Consider the following 15535-nt stretch of genomic DNA (forward strand, 5'->3'; position numbering starts at 1 on the left):
ACTGGCTACTTTTATATATCTTCATTAGTTTACCATTAGGTCTTAATGGACTTTTAATGTCTATTAAATCGTGACAAATACTTTTTTGTTTTTGTTTATACAAAATATACTCTTGTCACTTTTTAGTTGGCTGCCAACCAAATGTATCCAAACAGAATCAAATAAACGTTTATTCCACTTAACAGCTAAATAATTTATAAACACAATTGAAGACGTGGGAAAAAGCATAAGCAAAGCTGCAGAGAATTCTTAGATTTAAAAAAGTATATGCAGATTGTTTGTATTATTAATAAGGCTTTTTGTTTGCGTTTTCTCAAAATGTGTTCCATAAGACTTTTACCACAACACGTGATTCAATCTCTTCAAGCGGGGCCATAAACAAAACCGATGAGTTGGCTGATTAAGATATAGAAGCCATACCAATACCGGACTAATAGGTTAGATCTGATAATCAAGAAATTGCACATCAAAAATCTAAATATTTAAACAAAAATCTAAATCAATAGAGAGAAAGAGAGAGGGAGAGAGAGAGAGAGAGAGAGAGTGAGAGAAAATGTTAACTGAAGACGGCCTCATTTTCGCCGTAGAAGCTCGTTTGTAAATATTTTGAAATTTTTGGACTATTTGATTATTTATTGTCCGGCAGATCAACAGTATATTAAACGTCTGTGTTGCCTGGCAAAGGGGCTTTCGCCTGGGGCATGGACAGGGGGCAGGTGTTAGGGCATTTCCCAAAGAAGCTGCAATTGTTTGCTTGTTGCCTGTTGCTGTAGGTCAGTGTGCAAAAACAAATGCGGCACAACAGCTCCAACTTGTATACAACTTGGTAAGGAGGGAAATCTTGTGTTTAGAAGAGTGTGTTTAATTGTTAAATGTTTATTAAACTACTACAGCACGAGGCAACTTTAAACAATGCTGGCCATGGCCGGCATTTGGTATTGTTTGGTATTCTTTTGCATTTACTTGGACAGAGAAAGAGCATCAGAGCGAGACAGCGAGTGACACAGAGGGAGCGAGAGAGATAGACAGTGAGTAGGAAGGAATCAATGGAATCGCCTGCTTTGTGTACTACAACTCAACTTGTTTGCTGCGGCGGACGCGTCGTATACATAATTTTGTTTACAAACGTCCATAATAGTAAACAATTTGGCCATTTAATAACATTAACATTAAATTAAAAGCAAAACAAACGCCGTACAAGAAGCCCATACCAACAACAACACCCAGATAGAGAGAGAGAGGGAGAGAGAGAAAGGAATAGAGAGAGAGAGATGGAGAGAGATGTATTGTATATGCTTATCTTTATTATGATTATTTGAACTTGAAAAACTGAATGATGATGACGAGTTTTGTTTGGGAATTCCCTCGACGTGTTTTGTTTTACATTTTTTTGTTTTTATTTTGTATGTTAAGGAATAGAGAAAGAGAGAGAGAGAGAAGGAATGCAGTTGCAATCAGATTACGACCACACAACGTCTTGTTGGAAATGTTGGCGGAACTGTTGACCCAGTTTCTATGACGCACATGGATGTGGCAGGAGGCACTGTTTGGACTTTAGAGGCTATAAATACAAGGTGCGATGTCATGTCAAAGAAATTTTGGCTCAGATGTGAGCTGAGGCAATTGGGGTGGGGGCCATCGATTTTGCTTCTATAATTGATTCTGCGAAATAAACGTTTCGAAAAGCAAAAAAAAAAAAAAACCAAAATGTTTTTCCATGAAAGGCGACAGAAAAATATTCAAATAGTTGCGTAGTCAATAATTGATGTATATTCGTATTTAATTTGCTTCTCAAACAAATGCAATATACAATATATATTCACAAATAACATTGATCAATAATACTATTATGGATTGAGAATATACATGTGTATTTGCAATGAGTAAGCATGAATAATTTTCAGCTATTTCTCTTCGATCTTTACACTTCAGATCTTGGCCCAATGTCATTTATTACCCATAAGAATTTTTCTTAGAATTCACCCACACCTGGTCAATTAATTAAGCGCCTGTTTTAAACTGTGGCCAGCCAAAGGTGAATCGCATTGTGTGTTTTCTGTATGGGAAGCCTGTTTAATTTATTCCTCACTCGCAACAATAAATTCTGGATATGCACAAAAACGAAAACACAGCACGCAACAGAAGTAATAATAATCAAAAGTAAAAATAATTTATTGCCAGTCCGCAGAAAAATAGCTAAAGACTTTAACATATATAAATATATATATACATAAATATATATAAGTATGTACATAGGAATATCTATGTATATGTATTCTTTTTGGTACAGCCACAGATTACCCCCAAAATGCTGTGCTGAAAAATGTTCCACAATTGCCCAATTTGTTGTCGCTGTTGTTGTTGCTGTTGTTGCTGTTGTTGTGTGGTTATTGTCTGTGGATTCCACGAAATTCTCAGAAAATGGCGAGTGTTTCGTTAAAATTGTCTGCTTGTGATATATTTGCAAAACGAAATTAAAATATCTTTCAGGCCGCACAAAAGTCAAATAAAAAAAAAGAAGGTATCTAAGAAAATGTTGTTGCTGTTGCTGTTTGGTGTTGCTGGCCACTGGCAGCAGCATCAGCAGCAGCAGCGCCAATCGTGCCTGACGCGTTCGACAAATAGAATTCGTTTAATGTAAACAAAACTCCGCCTCCGTGTGTCTCTCATGCGTGTGTGTTATGTGTGTTAGTGTGTGTGTGTGTCGGTTTGGGGATTGAAACGTTGCCCGATCTCTTGCCACCAAAAAAGATCCAAAAAAGATGCGTTTTGGAGAGAGAAGAGACGAGCGAGCGAGCGAGAGAGAGAGAGAGAGAGAGCGGCCTCGTCGCGCCATCGTCGTCACGGTCGCGAGTCGGCGTAGTGCTGACAGCAATGGCGGCACTCAGGGAGCCGTTGCAGCCTACAGCGACAGCGACAGAGACAGCGACAGAGACCCGGAGCCCGAGCCAAAGAACGACTAAATCAATTAACAGCTCGTTTCGAATGCCGCCGCCAACAAGCAGCAGCATTGGGAACCGAAACAGCAGCAGCAGCAGCAGCAACAACAAAAGCAGCACAATTGCCTTTCCATGAATGCTAAATCTTAATTCATTCGCAGTAATATGGGTTTTGGGATCTGGGTGCTTCGACTATTTATTAACTGTTGATGTTGACTGCGCAAGGAGACAGCAGACCAACTTGCTCCGCGGGGGTTGACCGCTAATGATGCATCTAATTGTGTTGACTGCTGCTGCATTTTGTTTTCTCAATGTTATTTGTGGGCATATTTTAGAATTAATTGTAATAAATAAATAATAAAACTTTTTCTAATCTTCAAGTTTCTTGTTAAGTGCGCTTCCAGGTAAATGCAGATAATTATGTATTTAAATAAAATAAATAACTTCTCAATTGAATCCTGAATTTCTCCGATTTCTGCAGTTCTGAAAACTCCTCCCTCTGCTTGTCTCCAGATATTTTGCATGCCAATGCCTAGTTTAGTTTAGATTCCAATTGCAAATTCCGATGATTCGCATTGTGAAAGAGCCAGAGAGGAAGCGACATCGAAAGAGAGAGACAGAGAGGGAGATTGAGAGAGCGAGCAGCGAGATGAGCGAGCCATGCAAAGCCAAGCCAATTAGCTGCGAGTCAAATTGGAAATAAGAGAACGAGAGAGAGCATAAATGAGCATAAGAATGAGAGCGAAAATGAGAGCGCGAGTGAGTCGCATTTGCGTAAGGCGTAGGCGAGTCGAACCTAAAAAAAGAACGCGCAGAGTTGAAGTGGATCGCCTTCTTCACAGCACAGCCACAGAGGATCGGAGCGTTTCGTCGGCTGAGATCGTTGCTGAGATCGCAGACAGTTTACAGTTCAGCGAGAATAGCCAAGCCGCACGGTTCTAACAAATATCGCAACGGAAAAAACAAACAAAAAATAAATCATTGAAAAGGTTCTTCGTACGCGTCAAATAGGAAAATATAACAAAACCTGTGCGAATAATAATGATTAAAAGTGAAGAAATTGTAACCGATTTGAATAGCCGCACAATGGGCGTCGATCAGTTGGGTGGCTTTTCTTTGAGTGCTGCCTCCGGGCAGTATCATCCAACGCACCATCATCCCCATCATCATCTGACGACACAGCTCACACATCCACATCCACACACACACACACACACCACACATCCACATCCACACACGTTTACACACCACAGCACCTCGCATTTGTATCGCACTGGAAATTCACTGCCCGCTGGCAATTTTCAATTGATGGGCGGTGATTCCCCCACTGAGTTGGCGGATGAGAAGCCCAACATTGGCTACATGGAACGCAAATATTATGCGTCGGGCAATGTGACGCCCACCAGCACCACAGCCACGACGAGCAACACCACACATCAATATGGCTTGAGTGCCCTGCCCAGCATGGGAACACCGCCGGCATCCTCGAGTCCCATACCACCATATGGTGTACTCATGTCCTCTCATTCTGTTGGATCGGTGTCGCCCAATTCCAGCTCCAAGACGCCAACCGATCAGGAGATGTATGTCAGCTCGCCGGTGGTGAAGCCACTGCAACTACAGCCCATGAATCATCAATATGCGTCCACAATCAAATACTGCTCCAACAATACCATTCTCAGTGCCAATGATTACCATCAGCTGGCCATCCACGGTGCTGAGCTACAACAACAACAGCAACAACAACAGCAGCAGCAGCAACAACAACAAGCACAGCAGCAGCAGCAGCAGAATTCTCCCGGCTACCTTCCTCGGATGTCAGCCTCTCCCACGCAGGTTATATCAAATGCCCATGGACATCTGAACTACTCGAGTGCCAGCTCCTCGCCAGCCAAATCAGAGCCGATGCCAACAAATGAGAGTCCCAAGGCGGTGAGTGTTGCCAGTGCACAGGATAATAGCACGCAGGATACGACCAAAAAGTCGGGCACTCGTCGTCCCGAGAAGCCAGCGTTGAGCTACATCAACATGATCGGACATGCCATCAAGGAGTCACCCAGTGGCAAACTGACGCTCAGCGAGATCTATGCTTATCTCCAAAAGAGGTGGGTACCAAATGAAATAGATCTCAACCGATTCTGATTGAATTCCTCTGTTGTAAAATACAATCGGAACAATTGCATAAGGCACTTGAGCTGCGGGCTTTGAATGTTGGATATCAAGTTTCAAGTTTTAGTGACCATATGTTGAGACCAAGAACTTGAAATGCCTCTCAAATTGGTTAAATCAGTAGACGACTGCATAACGATAAAAGCTACACAGAAAGTATTCATTTTGAGGGAACTTAATTGATTGATTGATACCCAAAGGAATAATTATTTATGCATATTCCTTATATTTATAGAAAATGGATAATTTGCCTAATTTTATAGGATAGTTTTAAGAAAAATTTCAAGTTTTCTCAATGCTGCAGTCCTTGGAAATATATCAGATTTATGCTTTATTTGAGATTGATAATTTATCTAATTTTGTAGCATAGTTGTTTGTGACAATATTTGGCAAAATTCGCTTAACTACAATCTTTTTTTATGAGTAAATTTAGACTCAGTTCGTCTAAAGTCTAGACACTGAGGTTGTCAGCCCCTAAAGGTGGACCAGTCGTAGCCTCCTATCGGCAATTGCATTCCCAAGCGCCGAAACAAGCGTCTCCAGCTCAAGTGTCGGGCTGGGAACGATTACCGACATCGACACCACCCCCAGCCAACAAACACCGGACAAAAGCAACAACAGATACATGTGAGAGGCAGGCGGCCACTCATGTGTCGCCCAAAGGTTTCATTTACTTGCCTCCGATTTTATTTAGTCAACAAAATATGATTCGAATCGAGGCAGGCACATCCTTTTGATTGCTCATATTTCTCAGCGCTTGGCACTTTATGTGTTTGGATATTGGCGACACTCGCGACGGCCAATATCAGACAATGGTAGAGGGGAGGGGTAGCAGAGGGGCGGCAGGAGAAATTGGGGAGCAAATGCGTGAGAGAATTTCGAGCTGATTTCGATTTGTTTGTTTGTTTGTTGCCAAGTCTGCGGTGTCCAAAAAATTTTTAATTGATTTTCTGTGTCCGACACTCAAAGCTCATTAGAATGAATGAGTGAATGAATGAATGAGTGTGGATTTTGGTTATTGGGTACTCAGCTGAAAATCAAATAAATAAACTTGCATTATTTCTGCCGGCTTGCAGCTATGAATTCTTTCGCGGACCCTATGTGGGCTGGAAGAACTCGGTGCGACACAATCTCAGCCTGAACGAGTGCTTCAAGAAGCTGCCCAAGGGCATGGGCGTCGGCAAGCCGGGCAAGGGCAATTTCTGGACCATTGACGAGAACTCGGCACATCTCTTCGAGGATGAGGGCAGTCTGCGACGTCGTCCACGCGGCTATCGCTCCAAGATCAAAGTCAAAACATATGCCGTCAGTGCGAATGGTTTCTACAGCGGCAGCTATGGCGATGCGGGCATGGTAAGCACGCATCCTTTTCACCAGCCAGATGTCTTTTCTTATGTTTGACTCCTTGCAGGACAATGCCAATTTCTATGCGGCGCCTACATATGCCAGTTATGATTATGGCGCCGCTGCTGGGGCGGGTTCTTCGGCGGCTCAGGGCTTCAGTGATCCGTGGAATGTGCATGCGGCGCACAGTGGCTCGACGGCAGTGGGGGTTGCCACCCTGCCGCAGTACTCCAACATAACCTGCCTGACGACGGTGGGCAACAATCATCTGAACGGCTCTGCCACACCCCCGTTGGCCCACTCCGCCCTGGGCTCCTCCAGTTCGCCGGTGGCGGCGCTTCAAAGTGATTATGCACCAGCCGCCAGTCTCGTGGCCGCTGGCTATTCCTATGCAACAAGTGGCAACGGCTTGGATAATGGTAAGTGCCCCAGTACCAGTCACAGTCCGCCTGGGTGTCCGTGTCAATCACACACATCTAATTGCCCCAACCAGTGTTGTCAATTTAGCTTCATTTTTTACACTCATTTCTGGCTTGTTTTAAAGTGCAATGGTGGGAAGTGTTGTAGAGTAGGAATTGTATCATTTTCTACACTGAAAAGGAAAAGGATACATTGAAATTGAGCAAATGTATTTAACAGCATTTCTAATTCCTGTTTAGTTTCTATCTTTTCGCTTTATATTTGCTTAATTGGTAAAGGAATTGATATTTCTCATTTTACAAAAAATAATACAATTAAAGAAATATATTGCAGCTTGAAAAGAATACTCAAATTAGCTATTTTTCAGTAGGCCAAAAACTAGCTTGTTTTGTTGTCAACACTGAGGCTGACAGAGTTCATTCCGTGTGTATGTGTGTATGTGTGTGTGTGTGTGTGGGTTATGCGAGAATCATGTTGATCTTGGGTTACCGCCGCATAGCAACACATGCTGTTGCTGGCTGTCTCTTTGTCTGTCTGTCGTCTATTTTATTACTGCCGCTGTGAATTTTAACGCCGTATCATAAAACAGCAGAATACGCATTTTAATCGAGTGCTGTTTTGTGCTCCTGTTTTCCTTTTGTCGTTTCAGGTCTGCGCTCCATGTCGCTGCAGCAACTGCCCGCTTTGTCATCCATACAGACGGGGCAGTCGCAGTCGCAGCATCTTCACCATCATCATCACCATCATCTGCAGCAGCAGCATCCGCAGCATCAGCATCAACAGCAGCATCAGCAGCATCAGCAGCATCATGGAAGCATGACACCGCCGCCATCGCAGACGGGCAATCTTGCCGTGGATCGTTCGCCCATCGATTTGAAACCGGTTTACCTGCGGCCGATGACTCCGCCCCCGACATCGGTGAACGGCGAATACTATGAGACAATCAAATACTAAATAGTTAGTTAGTAGCAGTAATTAGCTAGAGTTACTCCTTCATTTTCCTTCATTATTACCTCAAAGGATAATCAATTTTAATGTTAGCTCCTAAGTAGTTGCAGACAAAAATTAGTTGCTTAGTGCGTAAAAAGAAAGGAATTATTATCGAATAAATACCATATATAAATATATTTAATTAGCAAGTATTTCTAAAGCAAATAGTCAAGCATTATTTGTGATCAACTGCTTAAATTTAAATAAACATTGCTCAGTTTGCAAACGCATAACAAACAGCTTATACCAAATATTTATATCCTGATCTTTATTAATTATACAGGATATATACGAAATAATTTAAAAAATTAAAGGCAGCTTCATTTAAATCTTGATTTCGTATTCATTGCATATCCGAGCTGTGTATTTTTATGACTTGATATATTTGAAAAATGCGCGCAGCGAATTTGAGTATGAGTCGCAAATTTGCGCACAGCCAACTTCATGTGATCATAACACATGCGTTATGTGAAGTTAGCAGCGCTGCGCGAAATTATGACTCGCAAGAGGTAAGCAGCGCGCACAAAGCAGTGCACTGCTTACAACAACACTGCTTTAACACAAGACGTTATTTTCATTTGAATTTGAAATGTATTTTCAGTAGTCTGGCAACACTGAATTTTGTAGCTGAGAATAAATAAAATTGCGAAAATGATGTAAAATCTTTTATAGCAGATGTATTTAAAATACTGGTATTTTTGCCTATAAATATGTATATGTATATACATATGTATATGCGTATCCTGTGAAGAAATTAGTGCTTTGTAAATTCTTTGTGAATCGTTTTCTTAAGCGACTTACAAACAACATTTATTGAGCGATTTAATAGGGAATTTGAATTCAGAATTGTGAATTTAAGATGTAAATTTATGAGATAAACTAACCGTAGTTGAAAATAGTCTATTATCATTCAAATGAATGCAAATTATGCATTTATCCTCCCCTTCACAAAGCAAACTCAAAAAGATCAAGGGATAACAATTTTGGGCATTGCTGTAAATACAAATCTAATTTAGAGGCAACAGCCCCGCACATTGTTGAAGAGATTAGCAATCCAATTATTCAGTTAATTGTCTCACCTTTATGGGCAAATTAAAATCTCGTCCAGAGTCAAATGGAACACACCATCCAAAGCTGCTGGCCATTGTGCGAGAGCCGAGCGAGAAGCGCGCAGAAATCGCATCAAGAAGTCGTCGCCATTGATAATTATCAGTCAGTCAGCCAAGAAGGGAAGACGGCAGACGGGGATGAGAAGAGGTCACACAAGCCAGGATTCTCGGACAACGAAGACAACTCAATCCTTGGACAAAAACCGTAAAATAAACACAGAACGAGAGAGAGAGAGGGAGAGAGACGAGGTAACTTTTGAGTTAAGAAAAATTGTACAGTCAAAGGATAATCGGGATTAAATCTTCTTGAAAAGTTAATGTTTACACACGCACCTACCGTTGACGATGCGCCGATGACAACAGCAAAAGGCAAAAGCAGCAGCAGCAACAACAAAAAAAAAAGATGCAAAAATTATGAAAATATTGTCACAAGTGCACAGGCTGCAGCAGCAGCAGCAGCAACAGGACGATAGAGGCAGAGGCAACGGCAGTGGCAGGACAATTGCAGTCGGCAATCAAAACATGCAATTGTCCTTTTCATTCCGTTGCGAATCGAACCGAGAGCTGACGGGCCGAGTCCGGCGTAAGAGGATTTGTGCGTCAAATAAACAGACGAACACAGGACCACAAACGAATCCTGGCCAGCACAAAATCCATCAAAATCGAAGATGCAGCAGCAACAGCCACAGCCACAGCCACCAGCCTGCATAAATAAATAAATAAAATGATTTGAACATTTTTATTTTTGGCAAAAAAAAAAAAAACAACAAAAAAACAATCCATATAAAGGAGAAAATGTTCATTTTTCTTTGCGTTAAAATAAACATTTTTTTAAACTATACGCTCGACCAGAGAGTTTTTATTTATTTTAAATTTATGCGAAATTAAAAATACTTTTTCGCAAGGATTTTCAACTGACGAATGATGAATGTTTTCACAGGCTGCGCACAGCAAATCGCCAGAAATCGCAGAGACCTGTTTACGATGAGAAATAGTCCTTTGCGGCAAATGATTTCGACATTTTATAAGGAATATTCAAATACAATATTCTATTGGCAATTTTAAATAGCATTTCGAAGCATTCAGAGACAAAGTCTCGAGTATGTCGCGAGTATATCCACCATATAAATAAACAAAAGTCTCGTTGGAATAACATGGCAGGGAATATTTATAAAATAAACATTAGACCAGCAGCAGCAGCAGCCGCAGCAGCAGAAACAGCAACTACAACAACAATAATAATAAGGCCAAGACAAGTTACAGTTGAATGGAATACTTGGAGACGTCTCGAGACGGCATTGAATACGTTGTTTTTTATGAATGAATTAAGCGTTGTAATGCAAAGTGTTTTTGAGTTATTCTCTAGCCAGGTATCAATGAGTTGTGAATGAATTATTGGAGCGCTGAGATATGATGAATGAATATGAATCTCCCAAGCAGAGCTCTTATTCGAGCTATGAAAATGTGGTATACTTTAATTTAAAAGCAAATTCAAATGCAACATAATGTAATGTAATTAAAAAATTCAATTACAACAGTTAGTCTTAATTTCAACTTGACTAGATTGAGGGCACTTCTGGCAACGAAAAATTCGTGGAAAAGCAATTGCAATTGTGAAAACTCAAGCATCACAGCTCATCACTTAAGCAAAAAGTCCACACCTCAATGCCGCTCCCCGAGCAGGACGAGCAGCGGGCCCGAAGAAGTCTGGAACACCCACTTACATTGCCTGGGCAGTAAAAATTGTAAAACCGCAAATAAGCCACAAAAACCGCAGGACACGCGCAGCATAAGTAAAACCAGCAGCAGCCGAGACTTTTCATCATCATCATAATCATCATCATCATTATCAGCAGGGGGAGGGAAAAACCGAACACATGAAGTAGCACGAGTCCCTTAAAACAGGAGTCAGAGTCCAGGTAACTTGGCCGGGCTAAGTCCGGGGAAATTCCTCATCGAACGCTGTTCGTTTTTCATTAAGAATTCCCGCGGCGCGCATTAAAGTCTAAACATGCCAACCCAAAAAGCAGCCAACATAAAGTTTTCCCCTTTGCGCGCATTTGAGCATTATGATGATTAGCATCCGGTGCTGGACGGGCATTAGGTGGTAGTCCTCAGGTAATGCGGCGATTTAGCGCCGCCGTCTTGCCACTGAATTTCCGAATGATTATGGCCGTAAGACCGGAAGATTTTCGCCATGATTATGATTGCGATTATGATTACGATTATGATTAAACTAATGGCGAAAATTTCCCAGCTAGCAAAACCCCTTTTTCTTTAACCAAATTTCCTGGAACAACCAAACCAAAAATCTTGTATCGACAACTAATCTGCTAAATTTGCCAAAAAAAAAAAACGAGAAAAAATGAAACGAACAAACTACGTATGCATAATGAGCGCTCGATCCATATATATACAAATCATAAATTTTAATGAGTGACCAATATTGTGTGAAGCCCCATTCCAACCCCTGCCACAAACCATACCACAACCCCAACGCCACCCACTCAACCCTGGGAAAACTGTCCAACGGCAAAAAGCCACCACAAAAGCAGCCAGTGCAGTGTGCAAGCAGTGCAATGCATGCGCCATTGCTATGCTCTTGCCCTCTCTCTCTCTCTTTGTATAACTCTGCGCTGCTGTGTTTGCAGTTTGCAGGCCACGCCTACCATTGGCTGCGCATTCGTTTGCGTGTGTGTGTGTGTGTTTGTCAGAGTCTACGCTTTATTGGCCCGAGCAGAGCGAGCAGCGACGCTGCGTCGACGTCGCATGCATATTCATGAGAGAGCAGCGAAGCAGAGTTGTATTTGTGCTGGTAGGCGAGTGTGTGTTTGTGTGTGTGTGTGGATGTGTGTGCGTGCGCATATTTCGCCTTATCAGCATTTTTAGGAGTGCGCGTTTTTCAAGCGAAAGATATTTTTCAATTTCTTCTTTTTCTTTTTTTGCTAGAAAATTTATTATTGTTGCAGCTTAAATCCTGTTTCTCTGTCTATGAGCGTGTGTGTGTATGTGTGTGTGTGCCTTGCTCAAGTGCCGTTAACTGTCTGATTAGGGCACTTCGTGCACTCAGCGCTTTAAAATAAATATTGTTTTTAGATTACTCCAAGTAAAAATACTAAAATCTGCCCAAAAAAAAGAAGAAAGGACTGAAATTGCTGAATTTAATAGGCAATGAATTGCCATATGTTCTCCTCCCTTTGTCCGTCTCATTGTCCGCTTGCACGCCCCTCACTTCGACATGTCGACATGTGTTGCAAATTGTCCTCTACACTTTTAACTATCTATCTATCTATATATGTATCTATTTAGCCGCACTCCCCTCTGCCTCGCTTTTTGCAGTAAGTGGATACTTCAATGGCGGTGTCAACGTTCTGTTGACTGCCTCAAATTGAGCGTGCAAAATAGCTAGACAAGCCAGCTATTTTTTTTCTTTTTTTGCGGCATGCGCCCCCAACTTGGATGCGATTGTGCCACGAGTTTCGTTCCAGAACGAATATGTTTGTCAAATTAATGTGTTTCATATGCAAAAAGCGTGACTGGAACGCCAATCCACATTTTTTGCAAATTATTAAGTTCATTAAACTTTGATATTAAAAAAAATTATATACCATAAGGGTCATGTATATACATGTTATATACATACATCGTATACATTATGCTTGAACCGATCTAGCTTGCTTTGATAATCGATTCATTTTTGACAAAGTTTTTGGTAAATTTATTTACATGGAAAAATTATTTACACGGAATTTTGACATAGGATCGACTAAAAAACTAGTTTCTCAATTTTAATGTTGAATTATTCTTGAGGCCTAAACATGATCAAAACAGAATTGGATCTTAAAATTGCTCCAGTCTCTTTTGCATATATTGTAAAATGAGTACAATACAAGTATTATTATTTTTAATTACACAGATCCTGTGACAGATCAAGCGTTTTATCAACCACGCCAGCGAAGAGCTATCATATTTATCGTTATCGGTTTCTAACGAATTTGATTTATTTCTTCAATTAACAACAATTTGTTGAACAAGTTCTGTATTTGAATTTTTTTTTTTGTGTCCCCATAAAACTCTTTTTAATCTGGCTACATATCAACAAATTAAATACAAATAAATCGATCCCTTTTTTGGGCGTGGGTGACAAAAATCATTGAGTCAATACACAGTCAATTAACAATTAGCATAGTAAAGCAAGTAACTAGTCGAAGATTTGTTCGATTAAATAATGAAAAATCTTACTTATAATAAAATCTATATGGAATTGTATTAAAAGTTTTTTTTTTCTGTGAAAGTGAAAAGTGAGAAGTGAAAAACACACACGCAACTTGATGTTGTATTTGCTTTAGCGACGCGGATGAGGAAATTCAATGATTTATTGTTGCTGCATCGAATGGAAAGATGAAAGAAGAGAAATTTAAGATGGAAGAAGAAAAACTAAAGAGAGCAGAATATGTCAATTTTGTGGTTGCTACTTTACTGATCCTTATCGAAAAACATCTATACAGAAATTTAGTAGTTGTGAACATTTGAATATAATTACTAAGCTTGCTTGAAAAGTTCACCTTTGCCACGAGTTAAAGTCTGATTAAACTTTCACTGGAATTGGAGAAAATGTTGTGAGGACTGCGAGAGATTAAAATAATATTTTCATAGGTAAAATGACAGACAAAATGGAGCGGGATTTACGAATGCGAGAGCTTCAGATTCAACTGCCACATGAGACTGTCACTGTGACTGTGGCAGTGACTGCAACACCGATTGGGACAGCCGGGCGAGGCAACTATGCAAAAAATAACATGAACCGTGCAAAGTGCTGAGAGGCAGACAAAGTTACACACACCCAACACACACACACACACACATTCTAGGCTCCAATGCCAAGAGAAAAAAATGTAAAAGATCAGCAGCGACGTCGATGACGCCAAAAAAAAAACAAACCAACAAAAAACAAGAAAATGAAATTCGCAAATGGCGAAATGAGAAATGAGAAATTGCGGAGCTGAGCTGGGTGAAAAGAAAAGCAGGCAAGGCATTTGTTGCAGCCTCATTCGAATTTCAAATGCAGCCAAGGACTCTTGAGCAGGACATGACCGGGCTCGGACTCACTTCAATCACATGTGGTGCTCAAAAGGCTCAAAAGGCAACGGTCCACTTCACGTCCTTTTGTTTCATCGCTCTTCGTCCTGCCTTCGTTCGGCTCGCATTCGAAAAATTATGTTAAAACAATAAAAATATTTGTCAAAATAATGCGATTGCGCTAATAGAGCCAAATATTATTCTTGCATCAATTATCCAGGTTATCGAAATGCGCCCAGCAAGAGACGGGGGAGACGGGGGAGAGAACAATAACAGACAAAGATAGCCAAAAAGAGGATGAGAATATACCGTTTCGATATGCACAAGCGTTGTTTTTTATGAGCTGCCAATTTATTGAATGCATATGAAATTAATTATACTTTTAAATTATCAAAATATATCTATATGCACACGAAGACACACACACATGTTTATAAACACACACACACACACACACACACACACTCACATTTGCCCAAATAAACATTTAAAATTTACTTTAAAGCTGACAAAGTCAATAAATATTGTTTTACGAAAAAATATTGTTTCAATAAGCAAAAAACAAATAACAAAAAAACAAAAAAAAAATTTTAAATGTAGTCTGCAAAAAAATTGCTTGGGCTCATAACAAAAACAAACAACAAAAGAACAAACGACATGATGAGAAAAAAACGTGAGAACATATAAGAAAAAGAGGGGAAAAGGGGGCTTCCCATAAAAAAAGGCTCACGCCTTTTATCCTTTAGCGAGAGCGTGCAAATATAAACAACAACATCGATTAACTTACAGTTTTCAATTAAGAGTTGTATACAAAAATTAAAACAATATCTACAATTTTATTAACTATCTGGTTTAACTCAAGAGAAATGTAATAAATTCAAGTCAAAATTGTATCTGATGTCATGATACTATATTTGCCGATAAGCTTATGCCAAAGAAAAGCAGCCAATTGCAAATTTACAAAAGCTATAAAAAAAGATCTAAAATTGAAAAGGAATGCTTGCTTCGAAAACCAAACTAAGAACAGCAGCAGTCAGCGCAGTTACCAAAAAAGCCACCCAAAATGTCTTCTTTTTTCTTTTTCTTAGGCCTGTAACTTGTCTGCACTGTCCAGGTGGCAATGGGCAATAGTATTGCTCTTCCTTTCACTCCTGCCTGGCCGGGCAGTTTGTGTGAGCGAGAGTGCTGCTGCTGTTCTGGCTAGGCCGCATTTTAAGCATTAGTTTGAACAACATAAACAAGAGCAACCGAGAGGCAGCAGGGCCAGGAGCAGGAGCAGGAGCAGCAGCACTAACTGATAGAACAACTATTTCTACCTCCCCCCCAAAAAAGAAAAAAAAAACCCGTAGAGAAAGAGTGCCACTTTACACAGGGCGAAAGGCGGTCGGATGTTTAAAATCATGAATGGCGGCCACCTTGTGTGGAGTGTATCTGTGTGAGTGAGTATCTGTGTGTGTGTGTGTGTGTGTGTTGTTGCGCACACAT

At 40.5% G+C, this 15535-nt stretch overlaps 1 protein-coding gene across 1 annotated transcript; it reads left to right on the plus strand.

Moving 5' to 3' along the window:
• Positions 1-3844: 3844 nt before the first annotated feature.
• Positions 3845-8091, plus strand: LOC6557477 (forkhead box protein biniou). Its single transcript, XM_001983767.2, has 4 exons — positions 3845-5044; positions 6185-6461; positions 6520-6871; positions 7522-8091. Exons 1-4 carry the CDS (start codon positions 3981-3983, stop codon positions 7824-7826), a joined length of 1998 nt encoding a protein of 665 aa, XP_001983803.1. The 5' UTR covers positions 3845-3980; the 3' UTR covers positions 7827-8091.
• Positions 8092-15535: the final 7444 nt, after the last annotated feature.

Source organism: Drosophila grimshawi, unplaced genomic scaffold, assembly GCF_018153295.1.
Source record: "Drosophila grimshawi isolate 15287-2541.00 unplaced genomic scaffold, ASM1815329v1 contig_44, whole genome shotgun sequence".
Classification (NCBI taxonomy): Eukaryota; Metazoa; Arthropoda; class Insecta; order Diptera; family Drosophilidae; genus Drosophila; species Drosophila grimshawi.